The 25,941-nt window shown below is 43.0% G+C and overlaps 1 protein-coding gene across 7 annotated transcripts in view; it reads left to right on the plus strand.

The window, feature by feature from the left end:
* LPCAT3 (lysophosphatidylcholine acyltransferase 3) overlaps positions 1 to 25,941 on the plus strand; it is a 254,920-nt gene that overhangs the window by 208,585 nt on the left and 20,394 nt on the right. For 4 of the 7 annotated variants that reach the window (XM_012472779.3, XM_012472782.3, XM_012472781.3 and 1 more), the window contains exon 1: positions 2,955 to 3,177. The exons of 2 other annotated variants lie outside the window; for them this stretch is intronic. In XM_012472779.3, coding sequence (XP_012328202.1) covers positions 3,027 to 3,177 — 151 coding nt within the window. In that variant the 5' untranslated portion in view covers positions 2,955 to 3,026. Of the gene's footprint in view, positions 1 to 2,954; positions 3,178 to 4,175; positions 7,959 to 25,941 lie in introns of those variants that run through there. One more of the 7 variants, XM_064377487.1, reaches the window with a different exon arrangement.

A 25,941-nucleotide genomic window follows, 5' to 3' on the forward strand; every position in this document is an offset into this window, starting at 1 on the left:
TCTGTCTCCCAGGTTGGAGCACAGTGTCATGATCATGGCTCACTACAGCCTCAACCTCCCAGGCTCAAGTGATCCTCCCACCTTAGCTTCCTGAGTAGCTGGGACTGCAGGCACATGTAGAGGGGAGATCCCATAAGCGCCAAGGCAGGAGCAAAAGGCCTCAGCCTATTTCCATATAAATAATGAAGAAGAAAGTAATTAGAAATATAACCGTAGTAGTTATTAAGTTATTCATGCCGGGCGTGGTGGCTCACGCCTGTAATCCTAGCACTTTGGGAGGCTGAGGTGGGTAGATCACCTGAGGTCAGGAGTTCAAGATCAGCCTGGCCATCATGGTGAAACCCTATCTTTAAAAAATAAATAAATAAATAAAAAAGTTATTCATATGTGATCTTAGTTATTCATAGGTGATCTTAATTTCTTTACTAATGCCTATCAGGTTGGAAGTGTGAACCTAGGGACATTGTGAAATGAATGACACTAAGGCAAGATGCTCTAAGCCCTCTGTCACGCCTGCATAAGGGCTGCTGGAGGGCGCCTCGGCTGTGCAGCAGCGCCAGTGCTGGGAAAGCGCCCGCTGTTTAGCCAGCTAGGGAAGGAGATGTCCAAGACGGCTGAGACGTCTCCTTCCTGGTGCAGTTTGGAGAAAACTCCACTTCTCCAAGCTCTTTCGGTAAGGCCTGATGGCTGTCAGGTAGGCCTGCAGACATCCAGTGGCTTAACTATCTCTATGTGATGCTGTGCTTCAGTGGTCACATTCCATGTCTTCTGTTCTTCTTCTGCACCTGATTCCTTTTGTCTTAGAAAAGATAATCAGTAATAGTAATATAAATCTTAATGTTTTAGTTCTTTCTTGATAAGTATGGAAAAGGTGCTGATGCATTAGGCTCCTTACCTCACTTCAGATGCCAGAAATTCCTGAGCCCCAACCTGAATGACACATGATGTACTTGACCCTATCACTGCCACGCCCTACCTACCCTGCCCCCAGATTTGCGACTCAATAAAAGTGAGAGCATCCCGGTATTCAGGGCCACTGCTGGTCTCTGAGATCTGGGTAGCAGTGGACCCCTGGGCCCAAACTCTCTTTTCTCTATCTCTGTGTCTTATGTCTTTTATTTCTACAATTTCTTGTCTCCGCACCAGCTGGGAGCGGCTCACAGAACCCTGGAGGGTTGGACCCTACAGGCACGTGCCACCGTACCCATCTAAATTTTTAATTTTTCTGTAGAGACAGAGTTTCTCTACGTTGCCCAGGCTGGTCTCCAACTCCTGGGCTCAAGCAATCGTCCCACCTCAACCTCCGTAAGTGCTAGGATTACAGGCGTGAGTCACCGTGCCCAGCCAACATAAGGCATGCAAAACTATACTAATTTTCCTTTCTGGAGTATAAGTATTAAAATAGGTATGGGATTGATAAATACCAAAGTCAGCAAAGTGATAGGGAAGGAGCAAAGAGAAAGGAAAGGAAGAGAAAGAGAAAGGAAGGAGGCAAATGCCTCAGGAAGGGCTATACCGGCTTTTCAAATGTATAGGTGATGTTTGTTTCCTAACCTGACGAAGTTATATTATTCTCTACTTTTCTATTTGAATGAATTTTTTTTTTTTTAATTTTGCCCAAAAAGGGAGTAGGGGTAGGGAATTTGACAGACCTAGGTTTAAATTCTTTCTGCGGATTACTTGTAAAGGAACTTACCCAGTTCCTTAATTTCTCCAAGCCTGTGTGTCTATAAGAGGACATCATCATAATAAATATTCTGTTGCACAGCCAAAGCAAGTGAAATAATATGGATTAAAGTGCTTTATAAAGTGCAAGTGCTATGGACGTATACGCTGTAATTTTACAAGAATGCGCCACAAATCATTGCAACTAAGAGTAATTGCAAGAAGCTCTTAGCATTCCTTTGTTACATACTCTCACAGAACCTTGACTCTACTTCAGAGCACTTATCTTCACTTGCAATAACACGTTCATTGTTGCTATTATTTGTGCATCCTCCCATTCGTGGCTCTGGGCTCCTGATTCTATTCCCAAGCCCAGCACAGTACCTGGCACATGGTTAAGTGCTTCACACAATTTTTTTTTTTTTTTTTTTTTGGCGTAATCTGATCAGGATTACCTGTAGGAAGTGAGACTGGAAAGCAGGGCCAGGAGATAGGACTCTTCTGTTTTACATTCTACTGTCAGAACTTTTATCATAGACATGTATTACTCAGTGCAAAACTATTTGAATTTTTAATTAAAATAATAAGTGTTAAATAGGCATATCTTAATTTCATGGCCTCTCGGGGGGAAGGTCACGTTTTACTACAGGAAATGGTATGGAAAAGAGATCCATGATATGAAAGGAGCAGACAAGGAATGGAATGTTTCTGGGACACTGGCCTTTCCCCTGAACCTCCGGCAGTGAAGGCGACCAGTCTCAACAGCCTAAGAATTTAACAACAGGCTGGGAGGCGCCGTTAGGAGGCGCGCGCGGGGCGGCGCGGGCGTTCCCGCCTCCCCGTTACATGCCCCAGTAACCCCAGCGCCGGCGACCGGGAGTAACCCGGGCGCGGGCGGCCCCCCTCCGCCCGCGTCCAGACTCTCGCCTGCTCCCTCCTCAGCCAATGGGAAGGCAGTGAACAAGCCGGCCGGACGCTCGCCCCGGAGGGCTCCTCCCCGAAGCACTTAGAACGGAGTTGAACGGTCGCCGAGCCACGGGCTCAGACCTTTCCAATGGCAGCTCTGGATCCCGACGCCAAGCCCCGCCCTGCCCTCGGCCTGCCCCATGTGCATTCACGGCAGTAGTCACCTTTGCCTTACAAACCTTCAGACCCGCCCTCTTCCTACCTTGCCGCTCTAGGCCCCGCCCTCCGCGCGGGTCGGCCAATAACAGAGTGAGCTGGCGCAGCGGGGCGGGCCTCTAGCCAATGCGCACGCCGTGGGCGGGCCCCGAGCCGGAATTAGGGGTGAAGCGATAGCGTTTTGCCCGCATTCGGGGCGCGCGTTGCTGGGGGGTCCCTGTGGGGCGCCCGGAGTTAAGATGGCGTCCTCAGCCGAGGGGGACCAGACGACTGTGGTGGCGCTGGTGGGGGTTCTGCAGGCGGGTTTCCAGGAGCTGAGCCTTAACAAGTTGGCGACGGCCCTGGGCGCGTCAGAACAGGCGCTGCGGCTGATCATCTCCATCTTCCTGGGTAAGGACCCTCCTGCCTCCTTCCGCCCCTCGCAGAGTCCTCGGGGAGTAGGGGAGGAATGGGGACAGGACCTCCCTCTCTTCCCGGAGCCACCCGGGAGGGCTGTGCCGGGTGCGGGTGTGAATCCTGAAGCACATCAACAGCTATTGAGGGAAGACAAGTCCTGTCTCGAGTGTGGGGCGCTGTGCCCTCCAAACCTCTTTACCTTTCTCTTCAACCCCTGTTGTGCCCTCTGGCCCCTCATTCGGGCCCCCGCCCTCTCATGCCAGGCTCTACCCTTGCTCCCACGACCTGTCTTTATTTATCGCTCTGTTGAGTTCCACTCTCTGCCCATGTGTCCTGCTCTGTCATTAATAACCACCCCGCACACGCGCTCATCTCATCGGTAGTCATAGGGCCCCTAACTTAGGAATTTTGGCCCTTTCAGCCTTTTCATACTTAATATTCTGAGGGTCTGTTTTGTTTATTGCCAGCTTATATTATACTTTCGTCTCTTTTCTGTCCCGTTCCTACTGTTTTCTTCTTACACCATGTTGCATTTTTATTTTCCAAGCCACCTACCTGTCATTTACCCTGGAATATCGTTTTAATGCTGGACTTGGGAAACAGGACTAATAACCTCTTTAAACGCGATCCATGCTATTCCAAGCATTTATTACATGTGTGGTTCAAAGGATGTGGTGTATCTGAATTTATGCCACAACAAGCTATATTACAACTGGTTTATAGGCTTTTTTTAACCGCATCCTCACTCCATGGTTTAATACACGGAGGCAGCATAGTACAATGGAAAAAAGTATGGGCTTTGAAGGCAAACATGAGACCCAGCCTTGCTGCTGCTCACAAACTGAAGGACCCTGGGCAGGCCACGGAAACTCTCTGGGCCTAATTTCCTTATCTATGAAATGAGGACAACAGTGCCTACCACAGAGGATTGCTGCAAAGTCCTGTAGGAAGGCCAAGCTCAGGAAATACCTGTATATATATATATAATTTAAGCATTTGGAAGGTTTTATGAAGGTTATAGAACTTTAGGAGAGGGTGGGTGGGAAGGATTAAGCAAAAGCTAAAGTGGTGATAAGGAAATAGGACAGGGGCCAGAGCAGAGGGTTAGAGATCTGAACCATAAGAAGTTTGAGTTAAAGATGGGCAGATATGGAAAGCCTTAAATGCCAGAGAGAAGTTTGACATTTATCCAGTATTCAGTGGAAACACTGACATATAATATCACCATGGGGTGTTAACCTAATCTAGATAATGGGATAGGCATTAATTCATATTTAAACAACCTTGCCTAATAGCATTGTTACTTGCCTGTTACATATCAAACCAAGATCTTCCTTTCTTCCAAATAAAGATCACCTTTTTCCTCCTCTGTAGAACTGCAATTGCTCAGCGTCACCCAGACATCATCCAGATTTATCGGCACCCCAGTCTGGGGTTATTTGCACTACACCAGCTTTGAACTTGCTACTCTTTCATCCTGCTTCTGACTCAGTTATTTGTTGGCATTGTAATTGGCATTTACATTTGACAGGGCGCAGCGGCTCATGCTTATAAACCCAACACTTTGGGAGGCCCAGGTGGAAGGATCGCTTGAGGCCAGCCTGGGCAACATTTTATTTGTCTCTACAAAAAATGGAAAGAAATTAGGCTGGCACGCAGTGGCTCATACCTGTAATTCCAGCATTTCAAGAGGCCAAGGCAGGCAGATTGCTTGAGGTCAGGAGTTTGAGACCATCCTGGCCAACATGGTGAAACCCCATCTCTACTAAAAATATAAAAATTAGCTGGGCGTGGTGGTGGGCACCTGTAATCCCAGCTACTTGGGAGGCTGAGGCAAGAGAATCACTTGAACCCGGGAGGTGGAGGTTGCAGTGAGCCGAGTTAGTGCCACTCCACTCCAGCCTGGGTGACAGAGCAAGCCTGTCTCAGGAAAAAAAAAAAAATTTAAATTTAAAAAATGAGCTGGATGTGGTGGCTCATGCCATGCCTGTGGTCCCAGCTACTCCTGAGGTTGAGGTGTGAGGATCACTGGGGCCTGGGAGTTCGAGGCTACACTGCACTCCAACCTGAAGGATAGAGCAAGACCCTGTCTCAAAAAAAAAAAAAAAAGTATTACATTCATTAGTTAGGAAACTGTTGGTTTCTCAACAATAAATTGAGAATATAACACAAGTAGCAACCAGTTATAAGGGGCAATCTGTTAAATGGAGTTAGGGCTGGAATTAGGACTTGGACTTCAACTTTTGTGTGTTGGCATAATCACATACTGCCTGTGCACTCCTGCTGGGCTATTGCTGTGTACTGTCACAGGGCATACAGCTGACTAGGAGATTGTTTTCTGCATATTTCACTCCTCTCATCTTCTCTCATTACCACCAATCATCAAAGTAATAAACACTTAGTGTATTGCATCTACCACACTCCCGAGCCTCCTTGCTCATTCTACCATTTCCCACATCTTCCCTTCCTATCTCACATACACTATTGCCTTCAGTAACTCGTAGTATTTCTCATTTTCAGATCAACTTGGGGCTTCAATTTGCCTCATATCAGATATAGCTCATTCATGTGGACAGGTAGGATTATATTTCTAGTAGGCATAGATTAAATACATACATGTAAATATAAATTGATAAGCTTCATGTGTGCATGGTAGTAGTGCATTTTGGTTGTAAATATGTTTCCCTTACAACGATTATTACCACTTCGTGTATTGTAACCTAGAAACCAGTAGCCTTTCAGCGGCGTACTTCCTGGTTCCTGAACCCAGCTCTCTCAGGAAACTGGGATACTGGAGGAAATCCTTGCTGGAGGTACCAAGAAAGCCTGTAGTCCAAAATGATTTCTGGTTCACTTTCTACTAATTAGATTAATTCAGGTTACAAACACCTCCCTAAATGCAAATACCCCAAGGGAAGAGTTAAGTCTGTCATTCATATTTTAAAGTGTATGCTTTAATTAGATAGTCTAATTACCATTTAACATCTTAAAACTTTTTCTACTTCAGTTCTGTGTGCTGATCTTGGGGTGGAACACAGAGCATTAAAGCACTAGCTTTCAAACCTTTTTGACTAAGACCCATGGTAAGAAATATGTTTTACATTGTGACCCAGAACATACAAATGTGTATGTGTATATACATATTTGAAACAAGTTTTGGGAAAGAGTATTTGCCCTTAATTATAACCCACTAAGTTGATTTCATGACTTATTAATGAGTTACAACAATTTGAAAGATCTTGAGTTAGAGGCTGCAATTTTTAATATTCAATACTTCAAAGAAAAAGTAAGTTTACTGCAGGTCACGGTGGCTCATGCTGTAATCTCAGCACTTTGGGAGGCCGAGGCGGGAGGATCACAAGGTCAGGGGTTTGAGACCAGCCTGGCCAACATGGTAAAACCCCGTCTCTACTAAAAATACAAAAATTATGTGGGTGTGGTGGCATGTCCCTGTAGTCCCAGCTACTCCAGAGGCAAAGGCAGAAGAATCCCTTAAACGCGGGAGGCGGAGGTTGCAGTGAGCCTAGACTGTGCCATTGCACTCCAGCCTGGGCGACAGAGCAAGACTCTGTCTCAAAAAAAAAAAAAAAAAAAAAAAAAGTCTATGTGGACTGCTGCACTGGAATATTTTGAGCAGTGAGAAGACTATTAAGGGAGTGTATTTATGTTTGTGTTGTGTACGATTGCAAGGAGTTTGATGGAAGGATGCCGAAGAGGAATTTTGCCATGAGCCCTGGTGCTGGCAAATACTACCAGAAAACATCTCCCCTTCAGCAACCTGGATCTCATCACTCCTTAATGTAACTAATACCATGAATTGTTCAAATAAATTCAGTAGCATGAACCTACAACAGGTAAAGCAGGATTCTTAACCCTGCAAGGGCAAGAGCAGTGGGTGTAGTGTGAGTCCTGGAGCCCTGCACATAACGGTATTATGGTCTGTTAGGGTGCAGAAATGGGCATAAGTACACTAATAACCCTAATACATTTTAAGTGCCGTAAGAGAGGTACAGAGCTTTATGAGATATAAAGATGGGATATTTCACTTGAAGATGAGTAAGGTTCCAGTAGAATGAGTTGGTAAGACTTAAGGAATAGCATGAGCAGAGGCACTGAGGTGTGAATGTGGCAACACAGCCAAGGAACGGTAAATAGTCTAGTTTGACTAAAACAGGACTTTAGAGAAGTGATGGAAAATCAGGCTGGAACTGTAGGCTGGAGAGCCTTTAAAGCCAGGGTAAAGAGTTTGTACTCAGGTAGGTGATAGAGAACACTGGAGATTTTTGAGTGGGGAATAATACACTGGAGCTGTCATTAATAAGATAATACAGCCTGGGGTGATTTGAAGTCAGCATAGACAAGTAGTAGGGAAACTAAGGAGAAGGATGTGATCCAGAGAGGAAGTTATAATGGCTTGGAGGCAGGGTGGCTGCACTGAGAGGAGAAAGTAGGACTCTCCTGTGAGATATTCTAGGAATACCGAACCTTTTGGTGCCTGAAACCCAAGAATCGGCTTTGTCACCTTTCTTCACTCACTTCCCGTATCCTAGTCACCCAGTCCTATCAATACAACCCCTAGATTGTGTCTCAGATCCATCTACTATTCTCCGTCACCACAACCACCAGCCATCTGTCGTCAGTACCACCCGAGTAGCCTCCTGACTGGTCTCTAATTCTGTTCTTGCCCCCTCAGTCCACTCTCCAAAAGCAGCCAGAGCGATCCGATCCTGTGCCTCTCCTGCTCAGAACCCTTCAGGGGCTTCCATACATGGCTGGTAAGCCCCTGCCTGCTGCCCCAGCCTTGTCCCAAGCAAGCTGACAACCTTTTAGCCACATGGCCTTTGTTCAGTTTCTCAGGAAAGGCATGAAGCCTTCCCTCCCTCAGAGCCTTTGCACAGGCTCACCTGCTGCCTAGAGTGCCCTTTAGTCTCCTGACAAACTCCTTTTCATCTTCCTCTGAGAGTTCTTTCCTGACTCTCACTTTAAATTATATCCCCTCTTACACATTCTCATACTGACTGGAATTTCCTTCCAAGTATATAGTACACTTTGTAATCATATATTTGTAGATAAGGCCAGAAACTATGGAAGTTTTGTTTACCACAGTGTACCCAGAGTTTAACACAGTACTTGTAGAAAAGGCTTGATAAATATTTGTTGAATAAGTGAATGTATGAATGAATGACTTGGCAACTTACTAACTGGAGGGTAAAGTAGTAATTTAAAAGAGACTCCATCCTCCTGCCTGAGTAGCTGGAAAGATAAGGGCATCTTTGACCAATGCCAGAGGTCAAGAGGAGGATCAGCTGTTGCTCAGTGCCAGGAAATGATCTAGTTTGGGATTTACTTTAGGTTCCAAGGGCATTTCCAGGTATCTTGGGAGTTGTGTGCCCTGATCTTGAGCTCAGTAAAGAAGCTGAAAGACAGAGTTTTAGGAGACAGGGTTGGTGTCATAACTGACTCAGGGCCGGGATGAAATGCCATGGAAAATCTTATACAGAAAAGAGGATCTTATTCACATTGATTGGATATGTTAATGCTGAAGTGCAATGCTACCCCTCAATAATAGTAATAGCCTGTAATCCCAGCACTTTGGGAGGCCGAGGCGGGTGGATCACGAGGTCAAGAGATCGAGACCATCCTGGTCAACATGGTGAAACCCCGTCTCTACTAAAAATACAAAAAATTAGCTGGGCATGGTGGCGCGCGCCTGTAATCCCAGCTACTCAGGAGGCTGAGGCAGGAGAATTGCCTGAACCCAGGAGGCGGAAGTTGCAGTGAGCCGAGATCGCGCCATTGTACTCCAGCCTGGGTAACAAGAGCGAAACTCCGTCTCAAAAAAAAAAAAAAAAAAAAGTAATAACCGGCATTTAAGGATTTTCTGTGTACCAGACATTGTCCTAACTGGTCAATAGACAATTCCCCACCTAAACCTGCCAGTTATCCATGAGGTAATTATAGTACTCATAAGATCTTCCCGTACAGATAGGAAAGTCAGGCCTACAAACATTGAGTAAATTTACTTAAAGTCCCACTCAGTTCCACCTGCTTCCAGAGTTCTTGCTCTTTACTAGTGAGATTGGGAGGAGCAGGTGGGGGTGGAAAAGATAAATACCGTCAGTGTCCTTTTCTCTGATGCAATGAGCACATGAGCCACCTCTCAGCATCCAAAGCTAGAGCTGGCCAAATGGAGCAGATGGCCACCCTGCTTACTGTGAGTGTTCCCAAGTCTTGGCCATCATGGTGGGTTGGCTGTTAGACTGATCAAAAATTGCAGCTGGGGGTAAGAATTCATTCCTCAGAGGTTCGGAATTAGCATCACTAAAGTTAGCGACCTTTAAAATCAAAGGAGGTCCTGCAGTTTAGTTCCCTTTGGACCAAAGTCAGATCTGGCCCTTCAGAAAAAAATCCATTATTCAGTGCAGAAAGCTTTCTTCAGGTATCACTGGAATCACAATATAAAGAGACCAAAGGTAAGTTAGATGAAAATTAAGAGCATTAACGAAACAAAGAGACTTCTGGCCATAATACAAAGCAGGGTCCAGAAATTCTATTACTATAAAATAGGGAGATTGCCCCAGATGACTTTGAAGGACCCTTCCAATTCCAAAAGTCTAGGTATATTACTTCTAGATTTTTAGACTTTATTCTTGTTCATAGCCACAAATTTCATCATAATCTAAACCTTCCTGTTTGGGAATTTCTTTTTTTTTTTTTGAAACAGGATCTCACTTTGTGGCTCAGGCTGGAGTGCAGGGGTGCAATCTCAGCTCACTGCAATCTCTGCCTCCCTGACTCAAGCAATTCTCCGGTCTCAGCCTCCTAAGTAGCTAATTTTTTTTTAATTTTTTTGTAGAAACAGGGTTTTACCATTGTTGCCCAGGATAGTCTCAAACTCCTGAGCTCAAGCAATCCACCCATCTCAGCCTTTCAAAGTGCTGAGGTTACAGGCATGAGCCACTGCCCCTGGCCAAGAATTTATTTTAAATACTATTTTCCATGTCAGGCACATCATGCCTGTTACCCCAGTACTTTGGGAGGCCAAAGCAAGAGGATCACTTGAGTCCAGGAGTTCAAGACCAGTCTGGGCAACATAATGATACCTCATCTCTACAAAAAGTGAACAAAATTAGCTGGGCTTGGTGGCATGTGTTTGTAGTCCCTGCTGCTTGGGAGGCTGATGTGGAAGGATCACCAGAGCCTGGGTCCTCCCTTTTACTCAGGAAGTTGAGGCCGCAGTGAGCCAAGATCACACCTCTGCACTCCAGCCTGGGCAATAGAGCAAGATTCTGTCTAAAAAAAAAAAAAAAAAATTTTTTTTGTTTTAATTAGCCGAGCATGATAGCATGTACCTTTAGTCCCAGCTACTCAGGAGACCAAGGTGGGAGGATCATTTGAGCCTAGGAATTTGAGACTGCAGTGAGCTATAATAATGCCACTGCATTTCAACCTAGATGACAGAAGGAGACCTCATCTCCATCTCTAAAAATAAATATATATATTTTTTTCCAACCACTTTTTATCTATACCCCAATGTCTTACATTCCATAAAACATTATGTTTTGAATTCCAATATAACTTTTTTGTTAAACATGTTTCTTTGCAGAAGCATGTATAAGTTAGGGCCCACAAGATTATTTGCACAAGCTAATTTACAAAAAAAATTATGTAATCACAGACGTGAAAGTATGTCTGAGCAGCCATGGGAGCTCATTTGAGGTGTCCATTCCAGTTGCCTTTTAAAAATGATATTTGGATTAGCTGGGCATGGTAGCATGTGTCTGTAGTCCCAGCTACTCAGGAGGCTGAGGTGAGAGGATGCACCAGAGTCCCAGAAGTCAAGGTTGCAGTGAGCAGTGATCACACCACTGCACTCCAGCCTAGGCAACAGGAGTGAGACCTTGTCTCAGTCAGTCAATCAATCAATAATGGTATTTGCTCTTCTGAAAGAAAGTGGCATTTTAGCTGGGCCTTAAAAGGGATGGTAAGATTCTAGTCAGGTAGAGATGAAAGAAGAGGAGCTTTCCAGCTGCAAAGAGTAATGTGGAGATCAGGAAGAGTGAGATCCTGTCTGTACCTGAATCTAAGGGAAAAGAAGTAAAAATCTGAGAAACGGCAAGTAGTCCTCTTTAGCTAGAACAATAGAAGATCATAAAAGGGCAGTAGAGAAAAACATGATAGGTCTTTTAGGTAGGTGGGGGTCAGTGACAGAGTAAGGTAATAACATGTGCATTGTTTTTTTTTTTTTTTGAGACAGAGTCTTGCTCTGTTGCCAGGCACCAGGCTGGAGTGCAGTGGCACAATCTCGGCTCACTGCAACCTCCGCCTCCCGGGTTAAAGCAATTCTCCTGCCTCAGCCTCCCGAGTAGCTGGGACTACAGGTGCATGCCACCACACCCAGCTAATTTTTGTATTTGTAGTAGAGACGGGGTTTCACCATGTTGACCAGGATGGTCTCGATCTCTTGCCCTGGTGATCCGCCCTCCTCGGCCTCCCAAAGTGCTGGGATTACAGGCGTGAGCCACCGCGCCTGGCCATGTGCATTGTCTTTAGAGATCTTCTGGCCTAGGTCTTGATGGATCCTAGACCTTGCTGGATTGAATAAATATGTACTAGCTGTTTCACCATAGGCTCATTACCAAATTTAACCATCCATTTCTTCATATTCCCACAGGCCAATTTTACTAAAGAACTGCAATTAAGAGTTAAGCAATTTATCTGATAAATAATTTTTAGATTTATATATACATATATATATACACTTTTTTTTTTTTTTTTTGAGACGGAGTTTTGCTCTTGTTGCCCAGGCTGGAGTGCAGTGGCACACTCTTGGCTCACTTCAACCTCCGCCTCCTGGGTTTAGGCAATTCTCCTGTCTCAGCCTCCTGAGTAGCTGAGATTACAGGCACCTGCCACTATGCCCAGCTAATTTTTGGTATTTTTAGTAGAGACAGCATTTCACCATGTTGGCCAGGCTAGTCTCGAACTCCTGACTCCAGGTGATTCGCCCACCTCGGCCTCCCAAAGTGCTGGGATTACAGGCGTGAGCCACCACGCCTGGCCTAGATTTATATTTCATTCGTTACTATCAGCAGTATTTTGAAACAGAATACAAATTTATATGAATTTTTAAAGTAATACAGTCATCAAAGAAGTTTTCTATTTCTAGAAGACTGCTCAGGCATATTCTTTTGTGATGTGTTCATTCTCCTTTGGTCTGTAAAAGTTTGCTCATTAGGATGCTGTGAGGACTAAATAAGATAAACTATGTAAACACTTAACCATGCCTGATCCAAGATCATCTTAAATAATTGTTCTTCCCTTTCCTCTCAATAAATATTTATTTTCTCCCTTTCCAAGGAGAGGCAAAGTATGGTCTTGTGACCAACAGCATCTGTATCTCATGGGAGCCTGTTAGAAATGCAAATCCTTGGGTCTACTCCAAAACTACTGAATGAGAAACTCTGAGGATAGGGCCCAGTAAATCTGTTTTAGCAAGCCCTTCAGGTTATACTTACTACTCTAGAGTTTGAGGATTACTAATTTAGTATATTTCTTCCTAGAAATATACTGAATGTACCTATTTTGTAGTACTTGTCCTGATAGTACGTTTTTGAAATGTCATTGGCCAGGCATGGTGGTTCATGCCTGTAATCCCAGCACTTTGGGAGGCCAAGGCAGGCAGATCACCTGAGGTTAGGAGTTTGAGACCAGCCTGGCCAACATGGTGAAACCCCATCTGTACTAAAAATACAAAAATTAGCCTGGCATGGTAGCACACGCCTGTAATCCCAGCTACTCAGGAGGCTGAGACAGGAGAATCACTTCAACCCAGGAGGCACAGGTTGCAGTGAGCTGAGATCGCACCACTGCACTCCAGCCTGGGCAACAGAGGAGACTGTCCCAAAAAAAAAGAAAAAGAAATATTGTATCCTGTATTCTTCAGAATAAACAAAACTCTTAGATTCTTTATTGTTTAGTTTTTCCCATTTGTAGACATCTCCTTATTCTTCAAATATTATTATTGAATCACATTGTTATTATGTTCATTATCATGATCATTATCATTGCATACACCATCTCTTTCACACTTTTGATTAGAAGGTTAGATACAAAGGAGTTTTTTGTTGTTGTTTTGTTTTGAGACAGTCTCCCTCTGTTGCCCAGGCTGGAGTGCAGTGGCGCAATCTCGGCTCACTGCAACCTCCACCTCCCGAGTTCAAGCAATTCTGCCTAGCCTCCCTAGTAGCTGGGCTTACAGGCATGCACCACCATACCCGGCTAATTTTTGTATTTTTAGTAGAGACGGGGTTTCACCATGTTGGCCAGGTTGGTCTTAAACTCCTGACCCCAGATGATTCGCCCACCTCGGCCTCCCAAAATGCTGGGATTACAGGCGTGAGCCACCGCGCCCGGCTAGGAGTTTTTTTCATAAGGTTATTGGACTAATAGCTCCATCTTTTTTTGTGTTACATCAACCACCTTGAGCAATATAGCATTCTCCTGATTGATCTTAAAATTTCTTAACATAAGTAATAAACTGTGACTTGTAGCTTTAACAAAAATTAGGTGCCCTAGTTGCAGCTGCCAGGGAAAGCTGGTCTAATATCAAAGCAAACTATCCTTCTTAAGCAGAGTTTTTAAGGTAGGAGTGTGTGTGTGTGTTGACATTTTCCTAGCAGTTGCTGAAGTCAAGGACCAGGAGATTTAGGGCCCACTTGGAGTTCTTTTGGTGAAACAGTAATAGCTTCCTACAAACCTTTAAAGCTTATCTATAATTTGTATAGTTTAAGAGATACCGTATGCATCTTTATTTCTCCCTGCTTTCAAAACAGGAAGGGGGTATGAAGAGTAACATACTAAAAAAAGGGTAAGTAATTAATTTCTGGATAAGAATCTTGGCTTAAAATTGACTGGTTCTGTAAGTTCCTCCCTTTTCAAGCAGAAGCTTTAAAGATAAGTGAGATACATGAAGTTCTGGACATTTTTTTTTTTTTTTGTAGAGATGGGGTTTCACCATGTTGCTCAGGGATGGTCTCGATCTCTTGACCTCATGATCTGCCTGCCTCAGCCTCCCAAAGTGCTGGGATTACAGGCGTGAGCCACAGCACCCGGCCGAGCTCTGGACATCTTGAATGAAGTATTCCATATAAGAACCAAGTGTATAATAATTGTTAGTGATAGAGGCTTCTCACAGAAATATAATTGCATTATAAATGTAGGGACAATTTGTCAGAGAGTAGGTAGATTATCAGACCCAGGTTTTGTTCTTGGCTCACATGAAATCATCAAGTAGGCTATTTAAATGCCTCACTTTAATCTATAGGCTAAGTTTAAATTAAAAATAAAAAGCTTTTGTCGGCCGGGTGTGGTGGCTCACACCTGTAATCCCAGCACTTTGGGAGGCCGAGGTGGGCAGATCACAAGGTCAGGAGTTCAAGACCAGCCTGACCAACATGGTGAAACCCCATCTCAAAAAAAATAAAATAGGCTGGGTGTGGTGGCTCATGCCTGTAATCCAAGCACTTTGGAGGCCTAGGCAGGCAGATCACCTGAGCTCAAGAGTTCAAGACCAGCCTGACCAACATGGTGAAACCCCGTCTTTATTAAAAAAGTTAATGTAAATTGATTTTAAAATTTTTTTTATTTTTAAATTCAAAATCTTTTAAAAATATAAAATAAATAAAATAAAATAATAAATAAAAATAAAAAGCTTTTGTCACAGCTGGGCACATATCAAATGTGGTGGCTCATGCCTGTAATCCCAGCACCTTAGGAGGCTGAGGCGGGCAGATCACCTAAGGTCAGGAATTCAAGACTGGCCTGACCAACATGGTGAAACCCCGTCTCTACTAAAAATACAAAAATTAGCTGGGTGTGGTGGCAGATGCCTGTAATCCCAGCTACTCGGGAGGCTGAGGAGGAGAATCACTTGAACCTGGGAGGCAGAGGCTGCAGTGAGCCAAAATCGAGCCATTGCACTCAGCCTCGGTGACAGCAGCAAGACTGTCTCAGAAAAAAAAAAAAAAAGGCTTTTGTCAATTAAAGATGTTTTTCAGTACTGAGTATTCATGTTGCTATGGCATTTTTATAAGAAAACTCTAAATGGTCATATCTGCTACCTAAAATAATATATAGTGAGATGGTAATTTTGTAGGCAATTAAGAATTCACTATAAAAAAATAGAAGATTCATGTGTACATATTGTATGCAAATCTTAGGAAAATGTTAGATCCCAGAAGGTTAAAGTTCTGGTCTCTATATACTTGTATATGCTTTAAGAAGTGCCACATTAGATGTGGTAAATGGCTTATAACTCCTGAGGTTTCCAATTTCTGCTGTGGTAGCAATTCTAAACTCAGATAGACTTGGACACCACTCTGGATTACTGTCCCTAAATATCAAACTACTGTTTATAAGCCAGCAGAGGCCAACTGGAATAGTGCCCATAAAGTTCCTACATCATATCCCTCAGAGAGAAGTGGAAAAGATTGAATAAAGTTAGAGTACAAACATGTGGGGCCCTGAGCAAAAATACTGAACCATAAGAGCTACTGGAAATCCCCATTCTTCAGCTAAAGGATAATTTGACTTCATTTTTAATTCTTCCTTGACCATTGATGTTCTGAAAGAATAGGAAATAATAGCAAAATATGGGAACTCCTAGATAGCATACATTTATTTTTAAAACATATACCATTGGCCAGGCACCATGGCACACACCTGTAATCCCAACACTTTGGGAGGCCGAGGTAGGCAGATCATTTGAGGTCAGGAGTTTGAGACCAGCCTGGGCAACATGGTGAAACCCCGTCTCTACTAAAAATACAAAAATTAGTTGGGTGTGGTGGTGCACACCTGTAATCCCAGGTACTTGGGAGGCTGAGGCAGGAGAATTGCTTGAACCTGGGAGACAGGTTTCAGGGAGCCAAGATCATGCCACTGTAGTATAGCCTGGGAGAAAACAAACAAAAACACATATGGTCAACTTCCCAAGTAAACTGACCAATGTAGGTTCAGTCTTACTGTAGGAATGCCTGCCATAGGCCAGCACCTCTCAGCCTTTCCACTAAGTACATTAAGATCCTAACAGTAACCATTGGGACCTTGGTCATCATCTCACCAGAAGCTCCAGATTTCTTCAAGTCTTGGCCCTCTTGTTGTATATCAAAATTTTTATGTATATTTTTATTGTATTCTAAAATATATGGGGTTTTTTTTCTTCACCTGGGTGCAGGTGGGCTACAGCCGAAAAGGGCGTTAGCCATATATGGTATTTTTATATTTTCTAAAATTCTTCCCAAATCATCAAGTAATAATGAGATGCTGATGTAGAAAAAAGTCGATTTCCAGCTGGTATGGTCAGTAATAAAATAGACTTCACCAAAATTAAAACCTTTTGTGCATTAGGAACACTATGAAGAAAGTGAAAAACTATCCCACAGAATAGGAGAAAACATTTGTAAATCATGTGAGTCTAGTATTCAGATGTTTAAAGAACTCCTAGAACTCAACAATAAAAAGACAACCCAATTTTAAAATGGGCAAAGGATATGAATAGACAGTTCTCTAAAAAAAAAAGACATATACATGGCCAATAAGTATGTGAAAAGCTGTTCAACATCTTCAGTCATTAGGGAAATGCAAATCAAAACCACAGTGACATATCAGTTTCACACCTACTAGGATGGCAGTACTCAAAAACACACACAAACAGGTGTTGGTGAAGATGTGGAGAAATTGGAACCCTCATATGTTGCTGGTGGGAATGTAACATGGTGCAGCTACTTGTGGAAAAGAGTTTGGCAGTTCCTCAAAAACTTCACAGTTTGCCAAGAAAAATTTCATTACAGTAGTAGAAAAAAAGAAAAAAAAAAAAGTTCACAGTTACCATATGACCCAGCAATTCCACACCTAGGGTTATACCCAAGGTAACTGAAAGCACACATTCACACAGAAACGTGTGCACAAATGTTCATAGCTTTATCATAATAGCCAAAAAGTGGAAACAACCCAGTTGTCCACCAATTGGGACAAATTGAATGAATAAACAAAATGTTATATCCATACAATGGAATGTTATTCAGCCATAAAAAAGAATGAAATCCTGATACATGCTGTAGCACAGATGAACCTTGAAAACTCGTTACATGAAACAAGCCAGAAACAAATGGCCACATATTCATTTATATGAAGTACGCAGAATAAGCTAATTCATAAAGATAGGAAATAGATCAGTGGTTGCTAGGGGATAAGAGGAAGGGTGAATTGGGAATGACCTCTATGAGGTACAGGGCTTCTAATGTTCTGGCATTAGATAGCAGAGATGAAAATGTTCTGGCATTAGATAGTGGAGATGGTTGCATAACACTGAATATACTAAAAAATCCACTGAATTGTACACTTAAAAAAAGAAGAAAGTTGGGGAAGTTGGGGAAGGATAACATGGGGAGAAATGCCAGATATAGGTGATGGGGGGATGGAGGCAGCAAACCACATTGCCAGGTATGTACCTATGCAACAATCCTGTATGATCTGCACATGTACCCCAGAACCTAAAGGACAATTTAAAAAAATAGATTGAACTGGATGTAAAAATAAATTAATATAATGTTCTACATATATATATATATATACAAAAAATCATGAAAAAAAGAAGAAAGCAGTACTATGCATGATCAAAGAAAAAAATGCTTTGGGTTCAAGTAGGGATAGAATAAACAGTAAGACTGGAAAGACAGATTGTGAAGGACCTTGAATGGCAAGCTAAGGAAGTTGGCTTTCATCTTATAGATAGTAGGAAGCCACCAGAGTATTTTGAACAGAGGGTGGCATGTTTAAGGCAGTACTATAAGAAGTTTGATTTGTGAAATGAGAGATACTATCAGCCAGGAGAGGTAGAAGCCTCTGTAAAGTCAAATTGGACATCTATAGTTTATCATGAATGACCCTGGGTATGTATGTATACATATATGTATGGGATTTATGGTAATCTGGGGTAGGCTAAGGAGCTAATATGAATACTGAAAACTAGAGAGATAAAAGAGCAGAGTAGTTAAAAAAAGAAAAAAGAAAACACTCTGAACCCACACGCTGTCTTGGGTTCAAATTCCAGCTTGCCTACCTTCCAGCACTGTGACCTTAGGTAAGTCACTAACCCTGTCTGTGCTTCACCTTCCTCTTCTGTAAGATAAGGATACCTACTCATGAGGTTGTTTTGAGGATTAAGTGAATTAATATATACAAAGTGTTTACAATGTCAGGCTTAAAGAAAGTTCCCCAAAATTGTCAGCTGCTAGTCTGAGACTCCAGAGCAGGTTTGAGAGAAGCCAGCTGTTGTTCTCTGCCCTGGATAACATATGAAGTAACAGTTCTAAAGTGTTAAAAGACAAAACAAATTTTTCTTTGTGAAAAATGGCCCTTTAAAAAAAACTCCATCTACTAATAATGAAGCTTAGTAGTAGTAAAATGATTTTTTTAGCCACAAAACAATTTTTCTATATTTAACAAATATAATAAAGAATTTGACAATATTCTTTGATATGAACCAGTCTCTCATACTTTCTATACAGCACTAATTCTCTAAGTAAGATGCCAAGGCATGACCTCCCTTCAGGAATTAGGAATCTGCATTTTTAATAAGCATCCTAGATAATTCTTATGCATGATACAGGTTGAGTTCAGTACAATGTACAGAAGCGGGAAAAATGGCTTATGAAAGACTCAGTTGTATTTAGCACACTGTACTGGACATAAAAATTGAAAACCCAACCTGGACAACACAGTGAGACCCAAGCTCTACTAAAATAAATAAGTGAACATTGAAAAACAATGTCTGCTGGGCGCGGTGGCTCACGCCTGTAATCCCAGCACTTTGGGAGGCCGAGACGGGTGGATCACGAGGTCAAGAGATCGAGACCATCCTGGTCAACATGGTGAAACCCCGTCTCTACTAAAAAATACAAAAATTAGCTGGGCATGGTGGCGTACGCCAGCTACTCGGGAGGCTGAGGCAGGAGAATTGCTTGAACCCGGGAGGCAGAGGTTGCAGTGAGCTGAGATCGCGCCATTGCACTCCAGCCTGGGTAGCAACAGCGAAACTCCGTCTCAAAAAAAAAAAAGAAAGGAAAACAATGGATAGTAGAATGTATTCAGTTCAGGGAAACATGAAACAATATTTTTGCTTAATTGAGTCAAACATAAGTTTTGAAAAAAAAAAAGACCACCCTACACCCAAAGCACTCAATAATATTCTTCAGAGAAGGAAGAGTTTTTTGTACTACATTGCCTCTAAAATCTTCTGTAGGATAAGATATTGTAGATAACTTAAAATCTTGTTTTAAGTTTTTAAGTCTCATTTTAATAACCAAATAAAATGGTTTTTATTTGAGCTAGTTTCAAGTTCTTAAAGTGACACATAGGGCTTAACAAAATCCAATATTTGTCATTTGTGCTTTGCCTGTTTTTACTTATTTCTTCATACTCTGAAGGAAAAAAAATGCTACAAATATATGTTGCTATGTAATAGAGTGCATTGCATAAACAGCCGCATCAATTTTTGTTTTTTGTTTGTTTGTTTGTTTTGAGACGGAGTTTCGCTCTGTTGCCCAGGCTGGAGTGCAATGGCACAGTCTCGGCTCACTGCAACCTCCACCTTCTGGTTTCAAGCGATTCCCCTGCCTCAGCCTCCTGTGTAGCTGGGATTACAGGTGCCCGCCACCATAACCGGCTAATTTTTGTATTTTTAGTAGAGATGGGGTTTCACCATGTTGGCCAGGCTGGTCTCAAACTCCTGATCTTGTGATCCACCCACCTCGGCCTTCCAAAGTGGTGGGATTACAGGCATGAGCCAGAAAAATATTTTCATAGAATTCAAACTTCTGTTTTCTTTTGAAGGGATAGAGAGAAAAAGGGCTAGAGAGCCCAACAACTACACCTATTCAAATTCATAAGGACAATTAGGAGTGTTCTCATGGTTATTTTTAGAATCTTAGCAGGGTAAGAAAGAGTTTATTGTTTCATTTGCTGAAACACCTGAGAAAAAGTCTCACTATGTTTGTATTTACAGAGATTAGATTTGGCAGCTCTAAAGACAAGAGAGAAATTATCATGATGCTGATTAGTCACTTGGCAGTGTGGCAGGGCAAGCTTTGAGCAACCCAGTCCAGATTAGAAGAGGAGCCGAGGACCTTTTGTCCGCTGCAAACCAGTGCCACAAATGAAGTGGGAGGAGACGGGGTACCACATACTGGTTGGATTTATTTGAGAGAGAACCAGAAAGTGTACAATCCCATAAGCATAAAAAATGGGGATAAAACTTCGAGTGTATATAAGGGTAAGAGCAGGAGGAAACAGTAACAGGGCAGGAAAGAAAGATCAGAAGCAATCAGACCGCCTGAGAAGAGGAGCTGGGGGCTGAGTCCTGGCCTGCTGCTCCCCACTCCTCCCTCTGTGCTTCTGAGGGGCTTCAGTTTTCCCAAGTGAGAAACAGTTGTGCTAGATTGCTTCTACAATCCTTTCCACTCCTGGACCAAAACATTGCCCCTGCATCTAAAATACATAGCTCTAACATAAAATGCAGGTTACCTCAACTCTCCCCGACTCCCACATCTCACTCCCTTCCTTTCCATGCCTGCCCTAATTCTGGCTGCATTCTGTTCTTGCCTCGTGGGCTCTTTTTCTCCTCCCCTTCTCTTCCAATATCATGCAGTCTCTTGAACACTGGGTTTCAACCACTTACAGAAAAATGTTACTGAGACAGGAAGAGGGGTTCTGTGCTCTGTGATTCTCCCTAACCATGCACACTGAACTAGGGATGACGATGTATCACAAAGTCCAAACTCACAGTCTTGCTGCCCCTTCTCTTCAAAATTTGTTTCTGAAGTATCACCCCTTGCACCTCACATCCCAGCCCTCTTCAGGCCTGCCTCAGCCTCTGACAGCCAGGATCCTACCGACACCAACGCTGCGCCAAACCACCCCTCCCCCAAACCCCACCGAAACTAATCTGGGGACTCTGCCTATTATTAGGAACACCTTGGATGAAGCCCCTACCTGAGGAATTCTGGGAGTAGTAGCAGAATTTTCAGGCAAATGCCTAATTTTGTTGGGGTAGTGGTTGATTACTGTTTTAAATAATCTAGGATTTTTGGGACCTGAAGCTTATACAATCTTGAATACCTTCTTTAAGAAAAAGAATACAAAAATATCTTCTATAAGTTTTACAAAAATATATGACCATGTGAGCACGTTGCTAGCTCCCGCCCCCACCCCACCCCCCAGAGCCTTGGAAGGGGAGTGAAACTGAAGCTTTTTTAGCTTCGTGGCAAATATGCTTCTTCCTGGGAGTACTGGGTACATTTACAGACCTTATTTTTGACTTTCTATAGATTTTAAAAGTCAGTTTGAAGCAGGCAAAGGCCAAAATTTCTCATCCCTAGGTGGCTCAAATTTCTGAGCCTGAGATTTTATATTTTAAAAATCCATTAAAAGAATACTCAGTTTTTAAGAAGTTAGATGTAGGTATGCTTATATAAAATATTTGGACATGCATAAGTATTTTAAGTGGCCTGAAGGAAGTACATGTATGCTGCTTTTGCAAATATTTTCATTTATTTGCACTACAACCCTGCAGGATGGCTGGTATCTTCCCAGTTTCACAGATGAAGAAATTGAGGTTTAAAGAATGTAAGTGGGCCCGGCATGGTGGCTCATGCCTGTAATCCCAGCACTTTGGGAGGCTGAGGTTGGGCGGATCACCTGAGGTCAGGGGCTCAAGACCAGCCTGGCCAACATGGTAAAACCCTGTCTCTACTAAAAATACGAAAATTAGCCACGCATAGTGGTACATGCCTGTAGTCCCAGCTACTTGGGAAGCCGAGGCAGGAGAATCGCTTGAATCTGGGAGGCAGAGGTTTCAGTAAGCCAAGATCTCACCACTGCACTCCAGCCTGAGCAACAGATCGAGATAAGATGCTGTCTCAAAAGCCCAGATAATCTAGCTAGAAGTTGCCGTCAGGGGATTTACTAATTTACAAAGAATTAAAATGTGATAAGATGCCCTGAGTATGGGCAACTGGAGTGTGATTTTATCTTATCTTTAGTGCTAGTAAAGACATTTAGATATCTTAACGTGCCTCAAAGTCAGTCTAAACATCTGTTGCTCCTGTTCTGCTAAAACAAAGAAATGACAGTCAATGGCCTCTTTTAGCTTTAACATTCTTTCTGTCTATACCTTTTTATAGAATAAATTTTAGTTTTTGCAGCAGGTTTCACCAGTCAGCCAACATGTGTGTATAACATCAATCACTAGCACTATATGTTAGAAGTCTTACTTACTAAGACCACTTAGTAAGACCACTTCTCAGCTTATTTCTCAGCTTAATGGAGAAATTAAAGAATTACTTTTGGTAGGCCTTTGGGACAGTTCGAGTTGAAGTTGGGTTGAGAGAGTAAAAAACTAACATTTCTTAACCTAACACTTTTTCTTTCTTTCTCACAAGTAACAACCACCCACTAGCTTGCCTTTAAAATGCACCCTCTATTCTTCCCAGGACATTTTTGATCACTTGTCCCAGTTTCCTTGAGTCCTGTATCACAGCTGTCAAAATGCTTGAGCTATTCAGGTGGAGGTAACTTTCAGACATGAACTGCTGAAGGGGATAGAGTGCTCAAGAATTAGATTAACAAAGAAGGTACACCTAAATTTAGCATTAAAATGAACTTTTAAAATATTTTTCAATGGGAAGATAAGCAAACATAAAAATGGGTGTGCTTATGTCTATAAACAGGTGCTGGAGCATGGATTGTTATCTGGAAATCAAATAATACAGCTGCACCTTTAAAAGAGGCCACAGCTGGTTATTAGTGATTCACTCCCAGGTCACTGCCAGGTGCCAAGGCATGTGGCAAGAACAGTGGAATGGAAATCAGGTGATGTGAACTCTAATTTGAGCTCTGCCCTGTTAACCTTGGGCATGCTGGCTATGTCCTTTGGGCTTTAGTTTCTTGTCTACCTAATGAAGGGTTTGGAATAGGTGATTCTTCAGTTGTAAGAATCTGCATTCATGAATAACTGTTCAGCATGTGACTCAGCTCAAGGTGTACAGGATTGCTGGAGTGTGGAAAGTATATTGGCTCCTGCCCTTACTGGCAACAAGGCTTAATCTAGTGAACAGAAAGGACCAAATTGGCTACATCCCCACCTAAATATGCGTGATCTCCACGTGCTCTTCCAGCTGGCAAAGTGGGTCAGTAATGAAATTCTAAGCACTGAGCCTAATCAGTTACCCATTACTTAAGTAGAAAATGTCAGGCAAGGCTTAACTCTCCTTCCTATTTTTCTTTGTCTTCCTTTTCTCTGTAAGTTCTCTAACATAAGGAATTTCCATATTGGTGAAAGAATAGAAGAATTGAGTGACAGGCCAGGTGTGTTGTAAGTAAGACTGATCCAGCTGATTGGTTTGCCGTTTGGATTGCATGGCAGACATCTCCTGTATGCACTTAAAACACACTTTCAATAGACATTAAAAAGCACACCGGCCAAGCACAATGGCTCACACCTGTAATCCCAACAGTTTGAGAGGCTGAGGTGGGAGGACTGCTTGAGCCCAGGAGTTAAAGACCAGCCTAGGCAATATGGCAAGACCCCATTTTTACAAAAAATTTAAAAATTATCTGGGCATGGTGGCATGCTCCTGTGGTCTCAGCTACTCAGGAGTCTGAGGTGGGGAGATCACTTGAGCCTGGGAGGTCAAGGCTGCAGTGAGCCATGACTGCGCCACTGCACTCCAGCCTGTGCAACAGAGCAAGAGCCTGTCTCAAAACACATACACTGGCTGGGCATGTTGGCTCATGCCCAGCACTTAAGGAGGCTGAAGCAGGCAGATCACTTGAGGTCAGGAGTTCAAGACCAGCCTGGCCAATATGGTGAAACCCTGTCTCTACTAAAAATACAAAAATCAGCCCTGCATGGTGACACACAGCTGTAATCCCAGCTATTTGGCAGGCTGAGGCAGGAGAATTGCTTGAACCTGGGAGGCAGAGGTTGCGATGAGCCAAGATTGCACCACTGCATTCCAGCCTGGGTGACAGAGTGAGATTGTGTCTTGAAACACAGACACACACACACACACACACAATTTGCTGTCATTTTGGGGGCATGGTGGCACATACCTATAGTCCTAGCTACTTGAGAGGCTAAGGCAGGAGGACCACTTGAGCCCAGTAAGTTGAGACAGAAAGTGAGCTGTGATTGCGCCACTGCATGCCAGCCTGGGCAACAGAGCGAGATACTGTCTCAAGAAAATTAAAAAATAAGGAAAGAAAAACATAAGGTTAGATGGCAACTTTAAAATGTGAAAGGAAGATATATAATTTTCCAAATTCTTTTAGGAGCTATGCCAGCAAAAAGGTTCGAAGACCTGAAGACCATTTTATCAGTGGCATAAACATGTTTAATTTGTCCTTTTCCTTCTCCTACATCTGGTCAATTGATGTTTCCTCCCATTTATCAATAAGTTTCAGACTCTGCCTGGTTTTTCACTTTCCCATCCATTTTGTTACAGTATTTTTGCCCTCTTGAAATTAGCCCAGTCTCTTAGAGTGAATGCTCCACGCTCTTACCTACCTCTGTGTCTTTACAACATTATCCTCCCTAGGAATGCCATCTTCTCTGTTCAAGAACTGCTTCTCCCTCCCGACTACTGTGGTCGAGACTGATTTCTCTAACCTCTACAACATTGGCTATTCCATACAGTTAGCACTTAGCATAGAACATCATTGTTTGATTTTACTCCTTTAGAAAGCACCTCTTGGCTGGGCATGGTGGCTCAGGCCTGTAATCCCAGCACTCTGGGAGGCCGAGGCGGGCGGATCACCTGAGGTCGGGAGTTCAAGACCAGTCTGACCAACATGGTGAAACCCCATCTTTAAAAAAAAAAAAAGAAAGCACCTCTTTTTTCTACCATATTCTTTCTAATGCCTAATGCAATGCTAACCCCACATAGTGGGTGCTTAACAAATACTGTATTGGCTGCCTAGAGTACAGAGCACTTGTTCTCGAATTCTTTCATTCTTTCAGCCATTCGACTAATACTTTTTGAGAAATTTTGTGTACCAGAAACTGTACTAGGCACTGGGGTACGATAGGGACTAAAGTAGATGACAATCCCTGCTTTCAAAGACTGAAAAGTAAAATATATAGCATGTCAAAAGGTAGTAAGTACTGAGAGGAAAAATAGAAAAAGCAGGAAAGATGAACAAGAAGTGTGTGATGGGGGAGGTTTACAGGGTGGGGAGGGGTAGTGTTGTATGCAGTTCTAGATAAGATAATTAGGGAAGTTCTCAATGATAAGCTGACATTTTACAAAAGACCTGAGGTGTAGGAAGGACTTGAGCTTATCTGTGGAAAGAGCCTTCCAGGCAAGGAACTCATCAGGTGAAGGCACCAAGGCTGGACCTGCCTAACATTCCAGGAAGGGAGGGGCTAGAGCAGAATGGTGGCAGCCAGATTGAGAGATGAGTCAGAGGACCTTGGGGCCCAGGCAGAGGGACAGAACCTGTGGGTGCTGCTGCACTCGCTTTTGCTCTGAGTGAGAATGGAGGCCTTGAGAGAACTTTGAGCAGAGGAGTGACCTGCTGACTTAAGTTGAATAGAACCCTGTAGATGCTTCATTAAGGCTAGACTGAAGGGAGGCAAAGGCAGAAAGGGCAAGAAGGGTCAGGAGGCAACTATGTATATAAAATGATACCACCTAT

This window comes from Aotus nancymaae, unplaced genomic scaffold (genome assembly GCF_030222135.1).
Source record: "Aotus nancymaae isolate 86718 unplaced genomic scaffold, 86718_ANA_hifiasm-v0.15.2.pri h1tg000016l, whole genome shotgun sequence".
NCBI classification, from domain to species: domain Eukaryota; kingdom Metazoa; phylum Chordata; class Mammalia; order Primates; family Aotidae; genus Aotus; species Aotus nancymaae.